The 15,766-nt window shown below is 43.8% G+C and overlaps 1 protein-coding gene across 1 annotated transcript in view; it reads left to right on the top strand.

Moving 5' to 3' along the window:
• Nucleotides 1–2,255: 2,255 nt before the first annotated feature.
• The window catches only part of LOC144479483 (procathepsin L-like), a 31,325-nt gene continuing 17,814 nt past the window's right edge, over nucleotides 2,256–15,766 (top strand). Inside the window, exons 1-4 of the mRNA XM_078198203.1 lie at nucleotides 2,256–2,272; nucleotides 5,832–5,973; nucleotides 8,016–8,138; nucleotides 10,230–10,458. Of these exons, the coding sequence (XP_078054329.1) occupies nucleotides 2,262–2,272; nucleotides 5,832–5,973; nucleotides 8,016–8,138; nucleotides 10,230–10,458 (505 nt within the window). The 5' untranslated portion in view covers nucleotides 2,256–2,261. The remainder of the gene's footprint in view (nucleotides 2,273–5,831; nucleotides 5,974–8,015; nucleotides 8,139–10,229; nucleotides 10,459–15,766) is intronic.

Genomic DNA, 15,766 nt, shown 5'->3' with positions numbered 1-15,766 from the left:
ATGCATGAAGCTATCCAATATGCATAAAGTTATCCAATATGCATGAAGCTATCCAATATGCATGAAGTTATGCAATATGCATGAAGCTATCCAATATGCATGAAGTTATGCAATATGCATGAAGCTATCCAATATGCATGAAGCTATCCAATGCGCTCAGCAACCTTCACTGAGAAATACAAGAAAAATAATTACTTAAATAACATGTGAATTGATTCAGTTTTGTCATTTAGTCCAGAACATCTTTCCATTATCCAGTACATGCTTGAGAGCACCCTCCAAAATCCTATCAATTCTTCATTCATTTTAGTTCCAATGTCTATAGTTTTCACCCACCCACCCTCAGTCTGAGAATCTAGGCTTCGAGGCTCTCCACCCCCTCACTCTATCTCAGGGTCTAAACTATCTACCGCTATCCAGCCTCAGGGTCTAAAACCTCCACCCTCGCTCAGTCTCAGTGTCTAAGTTCACATCCCCCATCCAGTATCAGGGTCTAAACTCTTCCCACCCCTATTTCCCTCCAGTCTCCAAACTCTAACCCTATCTTCTTCCCTCCAACTCCAAACTCTCGTACCCCCACTGTCCAGTCTCCACAGTCGCTCCTGTCTCTCTCCCTCCACTCTCCAAACACTTCCCCCTCCCTCCAGTCTCAGGCCCCACTGCATTGCAAACCCCTCCCCCCTCCCCTCTATAGTCACCTCCTTGCCGGCACCATTGCTGAGTCCGTGCGCGCTGGGAGAAGGGGTGAATGGGGAAAGAGAGGGAGAGGAGGAAGTGATGGAGAGGGAGGAGAGAGGGGGTGAATGGGGAAAGAGAGGGAGAGGGAGGGGGAAGAGATGGAGCTGAGACCTGCTGCAGACTGGAATGGGGTGTGTGTTGGGGGTTTGGGGATCACAGAAGGAAATTGCTTGGGGGTTTGGGGTGAAAACTCCTCCATGGGTGGAGATGGAGCGAGTCTATTGCAATCTGGAGGAGCTTGGGGTACGGGTCAGGGTTATGATGTCCAAGTTCGAGGTTATGACGAAAATCATAAAAGTTGCTTGTTTAAACATATGTTTAAACAGAGACTGCTTTTTCTAAAGTTCGCTCAGTTTTCGAATGTTTGATGGTATGGAAATTCAGAAATATGGTACTTTGTGATTTTGATGTCTAAATGCTTAAGTGATATTGTCAATGGTAAATGTTTGAACACTGTAGTTTGAGACAACTGAAGTGATTGCTGTCAGTTATGTTATTTACAATAATGATAGTTACGTACTGCTTCTGAATGCAACTGATGACAAATGATAGCTAAATAGTTGTTTTAACAAAACTGATGCCAACTGAGTGCAAATGAACACTGTTGAAGGCAGATGATGTCAAATGAAGTCAATCAGTTTGGATAGGGAATCTCGAGGGGCTGAATAGACTCATCCTGTTCCTATCTTCTTCGTGGTGGTGTTTCTCTGAGGTTGAGAAAGGAAGATATCTCGTCACTTGGCCCATGATTAACCTGTTCGATGCTGGTACTTGGGTGAAAACTGTCCACAAAACCTTCCCTTCCCAGAGCTGATACTGTTTCTACTGATAATTTAAAATTAATCAAAAAACACCAAGAAAGGGTGGAATTTAACCAGCACATCCGCCCGAGGTTCGTACAATCCCGCCTGAGGCCAATGGAGAATGCTGTTCTCTGAGCGTCGCCCGCCCCCAGAATCGGGGCGGGCATGCCGGTAAAATTCCGGCCAAAGAGAGAGGATCCAATGTCACAATTACATTTTAGGCCAATGTTCCTGTAAAGCTGGACACTGCATACCTGTGGTGTAGTGAGCTGGTCAGAGCTGGAACACAGGGTCAGTTCACTTACTTATATATTATCATGCTGATCACACTGTTTAATGTGTTTGGAACACAGCAAGGTCAATGGATATGTTATTTGGTATCCAAGGTTCTTAAAAGGTCTGGGCCACCCTTAATGGAGTTGAAGTGCAGATTTAAAGACACTTTGTGGTTGAGATAAGTAGAAAATTAATCAAAAATAAAGGAAATTAAAAAGAGGTCATGCAAATATTAAATTTCAAAGTATTGTTACCATCCTCTGTTTTAAAAGAGGAATTTGATACTTAAGCAAGATTCTGAAAGGCATGACACCATCTCATTTAATCCGTTTGTCTTCCATTTCCCAATCAATGATGTGGCCATAGATCTGAAGGGATGGCTCCTGGAAGACTGTGTGTGTATATAATGTGGGAGTCTATCCGCCGTTCAGTGGAGCTGCTCAGATGATCACAAGGTGAGTTTGTCTCGTTCCTTCCAGTGTTCATTGATTAATTGGGTGGAATGGGAGGGTTCAGTTCACATTCTGTGTGTGTGGACATTCAGATGGAACAGGGTATAAATTCCCCAACTTATTTGCTATTTCCTGATAGGAGTAACTTCTCAATTTGGCATTATTCTAAAACCTTCTTTTGCACCTTCTCCAGTAACACTCTGTCCTTTTTCTGATATGGAGGCCAGAACCATTCACAATTCTCCAAGTGTGCTCCAATCAAAATTTATTAGAAGTTTATACTTTTCAATCCTATCCTTCTAGAACTCAACCCAGTGCTTTGTTTGCTTTTTCAAGATGTTGTTAACCTGTATCCCTACTTTTAGTGATTCATACATTTATTCCCCCGGATGTTTGTAGCTGTACTCCTTTTAAATGGCTATTTTCTGAGGGATCTCTGATTCCCAAGTCAGAATTGTTGAATAAACTCGAGGCAAATTCCAAACTCCCCCAAAGACATCAAGTATGACATAGCAGTAGAGGAAGAGATTGGGTAGAGAAAATGCGTAATACAGAGATGGTGGTGTAGTGGTGTTCTCATTGCGTTCGTCACCCTCAGGCCCAGGTTAATGGTTCTGGGGGCATGGGTTCAAAAGCCTGGTGGAACTAAAGTTCAAATACTAAGGCTGGAATTTTACTGCCACACCTGCCCTGAAACTGATAGCGTGGCTCGCAGAACAAAATTCTCTGTTTACCTCAGGTGGGATTTTGTGAGCCTCGCCTGAGTGAGGCCTAAATCAGGAATAGAAAGCTACTCTCGTTAATAATGACTCTGACAATTATCTGGTTCACTGATGCCCAGTAGGGCAGTAAATTTGTCTTATCTGCTGTGGCCGACACAACAATCTGGCTGCCTCTTAACTGCCCTCTGCAATATCCCAGCAAAACCTTCCTCTATTTTGGGTGACCCCTCCCCCACACCCCTTTATAAGAGGCTGCTCCTTTTTACTTTGCCTGTCAGTCAGTTTGATTTAGTTTATTTGATTTGCCAAAATCATTGCAAGCTGCACAGTTCAAGGGCAATTAAGGATGGGCAACAAATGCTGGCTTTGCCAAAATGTCCACATCCCATGAAAAATAATAAAAACCATCGATACAATAATGTTGTAAACAGTACTTTCTACCCATTGACTTCAGGCAATGAGGGAGTGGGGAGGGAGCTGTGTATTGTGTAGGGAATTTAGAGTTTAGCAAAAGCAAGATGGGAAGATCCAGGAGAAACTGATTAGAACACAACAATGTGCCAAATATTTGTATGTAATTATTTACATTCTATATAATGTGTGCATGTCAACGGATGAGCGTGTATATATATTTATATCATTGTAGTCTAATTGTCATATATTTCCCATAAAATATCATTGATCAGAGGCTGGTGTTCCATGACTGTGACAGTTCAGACGGTAATTAAGAATAAACCATTGGGTCTGTGCAGGACTGGTGTCACATATAGGCGAGACTCGGTAAGGATGGTCATTTTGAGATGAAAGGGCATTTGGGGAACAAGTGAACCAATGTGATTTTTTGTAACAATCCAACAGCTTTTTGGCATTTTAATGGCTGCATACAGTGACACCAGTGTTATTGACCAGAATGGAGATAAACAGCTAATTCTCCTGTCAATCACATTTGGAGCCCATTATTTGACTAAAAGCAGCTTCATTTATCTGCAGATTTTGGAATTTGGACACATATTTTCTGGATGGTTAGTATAAGTATTTAAAGTATGAATCCTAACCCACTGAACTACTTGAGCCATTCGGTTAGTGACTCAGAGACTGGAATTTTTGGATTTGATTTGATTTATTATTGTCACAAATATTAGTATAAAAACAAAAGTATTGTTTTTTGCGCGCTCTACAGACAAAACATACCGTTCATAGAGAAGGAAAGGAGAGAGTGCAGAATGTTGTGTTACAGTCATGGCTCGGGTGTAGAGAAAGATCAACTTAATGTGAGGTAGGTCCATTCAAAAGTCTGATGGCAGCAGGGAAGAAGTTGTCCTTGACTCGGTTGGTACGTGTCCTTAGACCTTTGTATCTTTTTCCTGATGGAAGAAGTTGAAAGGGAGTATGTCTGGGGTGTGTGAGGTCCTTAATTATGCTGGCCGCCTTTCTAAGGCAGCGGGAAGTGTAGAAAGTGTCAATGGGTGGGAGGCTGGTTTGAGTGATGGACTGGGCTTTGTTCAAGACCCTTTGTAGTCTTGGACAGAGTAGGAACCATACCAAGCTACGATACAATCAGAAAGAAGGTTTCTATTAAAGTTAAAGTTGGTGAGAGTTGGAATGGACATGCCAAATTTCTTTATTCTTCTGAGAATATAGAGGCATTGGTGGGTTTTCTTAACTACAGCATCAGCATGGAGGGACCAGGACAGGTTGTTGGTGATCTGGACACCTAAAAACATGAAGCTCTCAACCATTTCTACTTTGTCCCGATTGATGTAGACAGGGGCGCGTCCTCCACTCCACTTCCTGAAGTCACTGAGTGAGAATCACTCATCCAATCAGTATAATTTAAATTAGTTGCATATGTTTTCTTTACTCTTTCCAATAATTTGCCTTAAATATGGAACAACATTAATTAAATAGCAGGAAGATTCCAATCCACTCACCATGGCCATGAAGTATTTTATCTGTTGAATGGGAGAGTGCATGATCAGGCTAGCCCATTGCACTGGGGGTGCTACTGACACCTGCAATCACGGTTTACCAAGCTCGGGTAGAGTAAAGGATCAGGGAGCCAATGAGTTTAAACTGAGGCTTTACCTGATGCAATTTTTCAAAGCTATCTCGGCCTTTTGGCTGAAGTGAAGTGTGAGATCAAGCCCGAGAGGGGGCGCAATTCCTCATCCTGTCAGCTTGGGTCTTGTTTAATCGAACCCAAGATGGGATGCAATGCCTTGTCTTGACAGCCTGGATCTAGTTTGTCTCAAATGTGGGGACTATGATAGGACTTAATTTGAACTGGCTTTTTTGATTAGAAATGAAGAACCAAAAGGTACCAATAAAAAAAAGGAAAAATGTAAAAAGGTGACAGCAGTTTATTCATTTGTGGGGCAAAGGTGTCGCTGGCTGGTCAGCATTTATTGCCCATCCTTAGTTGCTCTTGATCTGAGTGGCTTATTGGGCCATTTCAGAGGGCAGTTGAGAGTCAACCACATTGCCAGTGTAACCAGATCAGGGAAGGATGGTGGATTTCTTTCCCATTAGTGAAACAGATGGGTTATTTGGCAATTGACAATGGTTTCATGGTCATCAGTAGATTCTTAATTCCAGATGTTTTTTATTCAATTCAAATTTCACTATCTACCATGGTGGGATTCGAACCTGGGTCCCCAGAACATTAGCTGAGTTTCTGGAAAGCTGGTCCAGCGATAATACCACTCGGCCATCACCTCCTCATTGATTGAGGAGGATAATATTTGTACATTTGCAGAATAATTTTCCCAAACAGCTATTTTCCCATCAATGTGTGAAGGTTGTCCACTCCATGTCTAATGCCATTGGTTTTGCTCCATTAGATTGTCCAGCATGAAGCTCTCTCTGTTTCTGGGCTGTGTGCTGCTGTCTATTCTGGTTGTTGCCTCAGGCCACACATTTGATTCAAGACTGGATGGAGACTGGAAGATCTGGAAATCACAACATGAGAAGCAGTACACCGAGGTAAAAGGGGAATTTGTTCCAGTCTGGAACCTATTCCAAACATTCAGCTCACTCTCAAGGGGAAAGGGAATCCACACACTCGGTAAATGATTGAGAATTTTTACTTGGAGTTAAGGTGGGAGAGGTGAGTTTCCTGTTGAGGGGAATGGATATAGGAAGTGAAATTGGAAACACATTGATCCGAAGGTTCTCGGGGATTTCTCCCAGTCTCTAACTCCAGTAGAGGACTGGAGTTAGAGACTGGGAGAAATCCCCGAGAACCTTCGGATCAATGTGTTTCCAATTTCACTTCCGAATGAACTCACATTGAAACAGCAGAGATCTGGGGCAGAATTAAATGTGGGTGACAGGGCTCTCGCCCACTGGCTGGAGAGTTGGTGAAAGCCCCACATCACCTGCTTTTGGGAAGACCCGCTGAATTAAGTGCCAAACAAGACTTCAATGTGCAGTGACAGGACTTCCACAGGATCAAGAACGCCGAGGGCTGAAATCACATCACCCAAGAGTTGCCAGTCAATCAAAGGCTGACAAGTATGCATTGCTTGGCAGTGCCACCAGGGGGTGGTGTTGCTTCCTGTAAAACGCCCACCTGAGGCCTTGTCCACTGGTGAGTGACGGCGGGCTGGGGGTGTGGTCAGAGTTGGTGGAGACCTGGCAACAAGGACAAAGCAGTGGCTCTCACTGGATCCCCGCACTTCACAACACCGATTCCCTCAATTGGGGGGCCTACATCCTGGAGGTCTGTAAGCAACTCCAACAGAGTTTGCTTTTCAGGCCTGGTGCATGATGAATGTCCTGCCGGGGTGGATACCAGCCATGGTGAGATGAGACCCTTGTTTGGGCATCAGTTGGCCACATTAGGACCTCAAGTGCCAGTGGTGGGAGGGCCATCCGTGAGTCTTCACACCCTGAACTTAATTGGACAAGTGGCATGAAGGATGAGGGGTTCCAACCTGTCACCCAATGGAGGACAGAGGGTGGGGCTGGTCTCTGTCTAATTTCAGACATAATCGATATGGTGGGATGGGCTGTGGGGAGAGGGGGTTGGGGGGTGAGGAATGACAGTAAATAGTCAGGTAGAGATTGATGGGGTGACATGTTTGAGAGAGGCTGAGGGCGAGGAACTGTTGTACTGATATATTAACAGGATCACTGAGGTAATGGAGTTGGGCAGGAAATTTGTGGCCATGAAACAGGACCTGTTTGTCCAGCAGGCTCTTTTACAGCCAGCCCAAATTTGTTGCATTGTCAGCTGACAGTGAGTTTCACCAATGAAAAGCTTCCCCCACCGTGCGATTGCGGAGCCCGCTCTCGACACGTCAGCGCAAATGAGGCCCACTTCAGGCTCTGTCGTCAGGACTTCAGACGGGATTTTCTAGTATTGGGGCGAGCACGGCCAGAAAATCCTGCCCTCTCTGTCTCTGAGGCAGGGAATGAGTGCAACTTCTCCCAACTGCATAAGAGGATGGAAACCGAACCGTGAAATGGCCACAATTCTCTGGCCATTCCCGCCATGCTGCCACTGCCAGCGAGAATAGAGAATTTGGCACTCAGCCAAACCTCTGTTGACTGCAGCGGGGCTGGAGAATCCCAGCTACAGGCGAGATCAGGGAATAGAGAAAGAGTCCGGCAGTGCAGAAGGAGGACATTCAGTCCTTCGAGCCTGTACTAACCACAATCCCACCCAGGTGCTATCCCCATAACCCCATGCATTTACCCTAGCTAGTCCCCCTGACACGAAGGGGAAATTTAGCATGGCCAATCCACCGAACCCACACATCTTTGGACTGTGGGAGGAAACCGGAGCACCCGGAGGAAACCCATGCAGACACGGGTAGAATGTGCAAACTCCACACAGATAGTGACACAAGCCAGGAATCGAACCCGGGTCCCTGGTGCTGTGAGGCAGCAGTGCTAACCACTGTGCTACCTTCCAGTGTGATCATAGAATCCGGACCGTTATTTCATTCTTGCAAGTGGATTTTTAATAATTTCCGGAATGGAAGATGCCAGAATCTGACTGACTAAATGTCTTTATTCAGGAAGAAGAGACCCACAGGAGATCGATATGGGAGGACAATGTGAGATACATCGAACAGCACAACCTGGAATACTCAATGGGGAAACACACATTTACTGTGGGAATGAATGAGTTTGGAGACCTGGTGTGTATAAGATGTCTAGTCTGGGCTCTATTAGATACCAGTTATTGTGGTGCTATTACTGAATAAGGCGTGATTGGTTAGTGATATCACAATGCCCCATTACACTAAAGAATCTAACCTCCCTCACCAATGTATGTTTTGTAAAAATCGATTCTCCTTTCCATTTTAATATCTAAATTCATTATTTTTCCTGTTGTCAGACAGCCTGCACCATGGTCTGGGACACGGCTCGTGTGTCTGCTGTACTTTCTGAATAAAAAGCATGGGATGGGTTCACCTGCCCCAAACCAAGTGACAATTTAAACATGATGGGATAGTGTTGACAGTGTTCAACACACCAACTGCATTAATCTCTCCTTGGCCTAACCTTCCCGCAGGGATGGACTAAAACCCAACACTGGGACCAATGGCAATTTCAACTCCAATGTCAGATCTTGTCATTGAAATCATTGGGAAATTGATGAGAGACTATTTGGATTGTGAATGTGAAATAATAAAGTCTGAATGTGAAATGTTGGATCCCAGTTCAAAACGGCACCTTCCCCACTCCCAAAAAAGACAATAACTGATTGGAGTTCTTTTCATGGACACCCTCTGTTTTCTCAGGTTTGATGTCAAACTCAACAATTCATGTGGACAGGATATTCAACCATGGGGAGCATCAAAACCAAACCTGATCTTTGTGGAACAGCTACTTTCCAGTGTGATCAGAGAATCCCTACAGTACAGAAGGAAGCCATTTGGTCCATTGAGCCTGCACCGACAACAATCCCACCCAGGCCCTATCCCGTAACTCCACATATTTACCCTAGCTAATCCCCTGACACTGAGGGGCAATTTAGTATGGCCAATCCACCTAACCCACACATATTTCAACTGTGGGAGGAAACCCGGGCACCCGGAGGAAACCCACAGACAGTCACCTGAGGCTGGAATTGAATCAGGTTCCTGGCCCTGTGAGGCAGCAGTGCTAACCACTGTGCCACCCCAATGGTGGATAATGATAGTGGGGGAATCAGCAACGGTAATGCCATTGAATATCATTGGGTGATGGCTGGATTCTCTCTCATTGGGAATGGTCATTGCCTGGCACTTGTGTGGTGCGAATGTTACTTGAAAATATATATCCTGGAAAACCTAAATATGATGTTTGAACCTTCCAACAGAACGATATATTATCTCAATATATTATCTCAATAAAGGAGGGACATCCAGGTTGAATCAATATCACGTGTTAATACCTTTGATTTTAAACACAGGCAAATTGCATATGATGACATTTAAAGCAAGACCAAAACCTGCCTGCAAGCTCACTACCTATGCAAGACCTCAGGACCTGGTACATTGGGGCGCCATGGAATAATCACACCTGACTCGGACCAGTTACCAGACTTTGAAAATTCATCACATTTGATATCTTAAATCAATAATTTTATTGCACTAAGCTTTCCAATTATAGTCACTGAAAAGCACACAGCTGTAAGGAGGCAGATCTGTACCCTGAAACTTAGATAAGCCTCCTTCAGATTGTGATCAGGAATGCTGCCCAACTTTCTCCTCTAAGTCCAAGGGTCCTGAGGCCAATTCTGCAGCCTGAGCCTTGAGCGGGAATTAAGACCAGGTTGGTGATGGAATGTGAGAGCTTCCTGATGGGGATGGGTCAGTTAAACATCAATAAACTTAGTCATCATGGGGGAACTTTACCCACTCTCCTCACTGAGAAAGTGCTCTGGAAGATTTTAATCACCAAATGATTCTCAATTCATCGCACACAAAATGAGGTGCATGTATAATCACTGCTGCCATTTTGTTTGTGGTACCCTCGACCAGAGAGATACTTTATCACCTTCAGGCTCTCCACCCACCTTTATCCTGGAATGTGCAGAAATGGACAAACCATTTTCCTGCAGTTCTTTATTTCCGTCGAACATTACACATGTCAGTGATGCTTGTTACTTTGATCTCTCTTTTTGCTAAACTCAGTGAATGGATAAGAATGTGGCCGTGTAATGTTATCTACTCTCTTCTTGCACATTCTCCTTTAAAAACCAATCACTTCATTCATGAATATCCCTGTATTTGACTTTCTAGACCGATAAAGAGTTCAATGAACGCATGAATGGATTTCTCCCAATCCAAGCTGACAATTCGACTGAAGAAGTTGATGGAGATGAACTTGACGAAGATGTAGAAAGTGATGGAGGTGAAGATGAACTTGATGAAGATGTAGAAAGTGATGGAGGTGAAGATGAACTTGATGAAGATGTAGAAAGTGATGGAGGTGAAGATGAACTTGATGAAGATGTAGAAAGTGATGGAGGTGATGATGAACTTCACGGAGATGTTGAAAGTGATGGAGGTGATGATGAACTTGATGAAGATGAAGAAAGTGATGATGATCTGACACGCGTGTTTGTCGACTGGCGTGGAAGCGGCTACGTTACTGCAGTGAAGAATCAGGTAAAAATCAGACAGAATTATTTTAAACATTATTGGGTGGGATATTAAAAGTCAACGGCTCTCCAAATTTTCCCATCCTGTTCATGACAATACCTGCCAAAAAATCCCACCCCAAGTGTGAGGTTCTGATTGGCTTGGAGGAAGGTTTTGCTTTGGTTTTAGATTCTTTTGCCTCTCCTGCTTCCTCACTGCAGCTTTGCTGTGCATTGGTTATGGTTAGGCAAAAATCATGCTGTGAGTTGTCTATTTTCAGTTAATTTTAGTAACTGAAAGAGACTATTAAATGCAGTATTCCAAAGTATGAAAGCTTTATTAAGATGTTCGAGTAGATTTTAAAATAGTACCATGATAACATACTAAATTAGACTTTCAGATCTAACCAGGAAAAACTCAAACCGGAAAAGTTTCCAAGATGCTCTCTCCAAGCTCCTTGTTTATGTCCAGTCAAACTTCATGAGCATTCCACTGTGTACTTTAATTATACACTGTTTAATTATTCAGATGCCAAAGAAAAAGTTAATGGTATATGTATTTTACTTGGTAAACACCACTCAATCTGAATGTAAGTTGTAGAGGTCGGAGGAATGAGTTCCTGTCCCTTCACTTTTTAACCAGTGCAGCTAATTCCACGTTCTGGTTTTCCTATGGCAGTGTCTTACTTAATTATTTAAACCAACACATTGTACCAATTGGAATGATCAAGATAATTATCTGGGTAATGACAAAACCCACTGATTTTTTTTTATTTCAAAAATATACTTTATTCATTAAAAAAACTCTCAAATAAATCATTGCAAAACAACATATCCAAAAATTACAAACAGTTCAAAAAAACAGTCATTTTTACAATACTATACGATGCTTATTTACACGACATTACATTCATTACATTTCAAAACTTAAAACTATATACAGACATCAGATTTTACTGCATGCTGTTATTTTTCAGTTTAGCACACAGTTACGCAGGCCGAGGGTGTTCCACAGTTACCGGGCCCTCGGTCTGCCTCGGTTGAAAGGCTTTACACTGTGGCCTTTCGCCATTGTGCCTTTGCGGCAGCTGCCTCAAGCTTGAGCGCGTCCCTCAGCACGTAATCCCGGACCTTGGAATGTGCCAGTCTGCAACACCTCGGTCGAGGACAATTCTTTCAGCTGGAAGATCAGCAAGTTTCGGGCGGACCAAAGTGCGTCCTTCACCGAGTTGATGGCGCTCCAGCGGCAGTTGATATTTATCTCGGTGTGCGGCCCTGGAAACAGCCCGTAGAGCAGAGTCCTGCGTCACCGAGCTTCTCGGGACGAACCTCGACAAATACCACTGCATCTCACTCCAGACCTTCTTTGCAAAGGCACATTCCACAAGGAGGTGTGCGACCGTCTCATCACCCCCGCAGCCGCTTCGAGGGCAGCGTGCGGTGAGGTTGAGACCTCGATCGTGCAGAAAGGATCTGACGGGGAGTGCCCTTCTCACCACCATACTCTAGCTCGTAGTAGTTGAAGCTATCACTAAATTGTCTCCCATCATGTGAGACTGTCAAGGGTAGCTGTGCCCATTTTAAATTCACTATTACATTACTTGATATACATGTCATTAAAACATAAGAAAAAGAAGCAGGAGTAGCCTATTCAGCCCTTCATGCCTGCTCCATCACTCAATATGATTATGGCTGGTCTTCCACCTCAACTATTGGATGCAATCGCACATCTTTCTTAAACTCATTTTGTCCAGGCCTGAAAGTCATGCATAATCGCTTCAGGTGATTAACGTAGAGCCCATACGATGATGTAATTTTGCTGTTTCTCTGTCATATCCTCAATCACTTCCTGTCATTTTATTCTACATATCCCATTAAATATCATTTCATCTCAGTTCTAATCCCTGGAGGAATTTACATTATCATTAAACATTAAAACATGCTCTGAACATTCACAAGTCTTAACCTCTTCTGAGGTCTTTTATGTTTCAAAACAGCAATCCATGTTGTACTTGTTTCACATTGTTATTTCAAAATTACTCGTAATCCAGAGAGCAGTCTTGCCGGAATGCCAGGACTGGTTGAACTTTACTTATGTTTTCCTGATGAATGTTTGTTCTTTAATACACGACATGTATCAGGAGTTACTGAGATTCAGTCATTGTTGCATTTAGAAATTACACAACATCCATGACATAATTACAATCTGAATTAATTCAGTGTTCTCAGGGAAGACATGATTTTAGTCTCTTTATCTCATTTTTAAAGGTTTTTTTTTCTGGTCTTGTATTTACAATTCAGATTAAACCATCCAATCAGTTCCCTCTTATTTAAGCATTGTCCAAGGTTCACTTACACTTAGATAGTGGGCCCGATTTTACCATTTGGAGTCTAAGGGCCGGATCTGGGCGTAATACAGATCCGAGCCCGGAATCCTCTTTGCAGCGCGCCCATACGGTTTTTGCCGGCTCCGGTCCCATCCGCACTGTGGGCGGGGCTTTGCGCTGGCGGAACGACCGGAGCTCTGAACTGCGCATGTGCAGTTCAAAAAAAATCTGAAGCGCCCGGGCGGGAAAGAAAAAAAAGCAGATCGAGCGGCTCTCTGACACATGGAAGAGTTGGCAATAATTATTCCTGCTCTTGTTAGAGAAAATATTGTTCTAACAATCTGATAACGCTATTAAACTCAAAGCTTTTGTCGAAAGATTACACTTGCATCTATTTCAACTGTCTACTTTTGTCTCAGTAATGAATGTGAGCTGCTTGGGTTATTTTGGGCTGATTGTGTCGACTTGCAGGCCGCAAGTGAAAAATAAAAGTGTCTGTTCATTCCTGTTGTTACAGAGACATCTCCCCATCAACATATTGTAGAATAAATATATAACAAACCCAGGACTTGTAGCATATATCCTGAAGCAATAGTTCTTTAGAAGAAATTTCTAGTCCCAGGAACATCTAGGATATACTTAAACAGTGTCAGAAATTTAATATTTTAGATCAAATGAATGTGATGGTAGTTGACGCAGAAAAATTAGTTTATTAACTTTCTGAAGTGTAACAATATTTTGAAAAGAGATGCTTTTTACTGTTAAAGGATAGGAATTAAAACATTCAAATGTTTCAATTCCTACCCTTTAACAGTAAAGATAATGAATGGTTTACGTGCCTGGAATGGTTTACGTCCTCCCCCCCACAACCAGAGATCCATCCTCCCCCCCCTCCTCCCCCCCGCCAACCAGAGATCCATCCTCCCCCCCTCCTCCCCCCCACAACCAGAGATCCATTCTCCCCCCCTCCTCCCCCCCACAACCAGAGATCCATTCTGCCTCCCTCCTCCCCCCCGCAAACCAGAGATCCATTCTCCCCCCCTCCTCCCCCCCACAACCAGAGATCCATTCTCCCCCCCATCTTCCCCCCCCCCGCAAACCAGAGATCCATCCTCCCCCCCTCCCCACCACACACTCGCAGAACCGCCACCGACCCGGGACTGCAGAATGGTTGCGACTACAAGACACCCGTAAGTACCGGAGAGGTTTCGGACTCCATCCACCTACCTCCTCACCAACCCTCACTGAGGAAGCGCCGGCTTCCGACTTTTATTCAGCAGGTCGCTAAAAGTGCGGATCCGGATTGGGCCGCGCGGTGGTAAAGTGGGATTTGGCAGTAGAGTTGGGCGGACAGTTCATTAAATCGATTTAAATGCATGCTAATACATTTAAATCGCCATGCCGCCCGATTTGGGTGCAGACCGGATCCGCGCCCGTATCGGGTGTCGGTAAAGCCGCGATCTGCTCGGATTGGGTGCAGATCGCGTTAAATGGCCGACGCCCAAATTTACCGTGATTTCACGCACGAAAACGGGCACGAATCTTTGGTAAAATCGGGCCCAGTGAGTAGTCCAGCCAGACGTTAAAAATGGCAGATGGAGTTTAATCTGGACAAGTGTGAGATAATGCATTGTGGAAGGTTGAATGCAAGTAGGAATTATAAATTATTGGGAGAACCCTGAGGAGTATTAACAGGCACAGAGATCTGGGCGTACATGTCCACCGATCATTGAAAGTAGCAACGCAGGTGGATAAGGTAGGCAAGAAGGCATATGGATGCTTGCCTTCATCGGTCGGGGCATTGAGTATAAAAATTCGCAGGTCACGCTGCAGCTGTACAGAACCTTAGTTAGGCCTCATTTAGAATATTGTGTACAATTCTGGTCATCACAGTCCCAGAAAGATGTGGATGCTTTGGAGAGGGTACAGAAGACGTTTACCAGGATGTTGCCTGGCTTGGAGGGTATTAGCTATGAGGAGAGGCTGAATAAACTCAGTTCATTCTCACTGGAGCGGCGGGGGTTGAGAGGTGATCTGATCGGGGTTTACAAGATTATGGTGGCATGGACAGAGTGGGTAGTCAGATGCTCTTTCCAAGGGTAGAAAAGTCAAGTACTGGGGAACATAGGCTTCGGGTGCATGGAGAAAAGTTTAGAGCAGGTGTGCAAGGCAAGATTTTTACAGAGGGCGGTGAATGTCTGGAACGTGCTGTCCGGGGAGGTGGTGGGAGCCGGTACAATAGTGGCATTTAAGGGGCAACTAGACAAACACATGAATAGAATGGGAATGGAAGGATAGGGATTCTGTAAGTACATATGGTTTTAGTTCAGGCAGGCATCATGATCGGCGCAGGCTTGGAGGGCCGAAGGGCCTGTTTCTGTGCTGTACTTTTCTTTGTTCTTTGTTCTTTATTGCTATAAAGAGACAGAAGACCCTCCAGAACTCTGTTGGGCACAGGATCCTTTTAACTGCTATCAATCATAAGTTGCCAGTAGCAATAAATAATATTAACCAATTACTCAACAATATTCCACAAACACCAATTACTCTCAGCATTCATCTTTTTATCATCTCAAATCAGAAATCAAGATTTTCACCAAATTTACAACAGCAAGAATTTCACTGTGGTCACTATCAAAGTCTGGTTGCCACAATTCAATAATTTGGTTCACCTCAATAACCCCAATTCCATTCCGTAATATTTTGAACAAGTAAATTGATCAAAACCACTTACTTACAAACACCCAGTGAATGATGTCATCTTTAGTTTTGATCTTTCTTCAGGCACCTTTCCAAATGACTGTAAAAAACTAAATATAAATGAAAAAAAAATTAGTCTCACAGCAAAACACACAATCTGACTTAAAAA

Source organism: Mustelus asterias, chromosome 26 (genome assembly GCF_964213995.1).
Source record: "Mustelus asterias chromosome 26, sMusAst1.hap1.1, whole genome shotgun sequence".
Taxonomy (NCBI): Eukaryota; Metazoa; Chordata; class Chondrichthyes; order Carcharhiniformes; family Triakidae; genus Mustelus; species Mustelus asterias.
The sequence above is the reverse complement of the archived record's forward strand: the minus strand, read 5'-3'. Positions and strand labels throughout refer to the sequence as shown.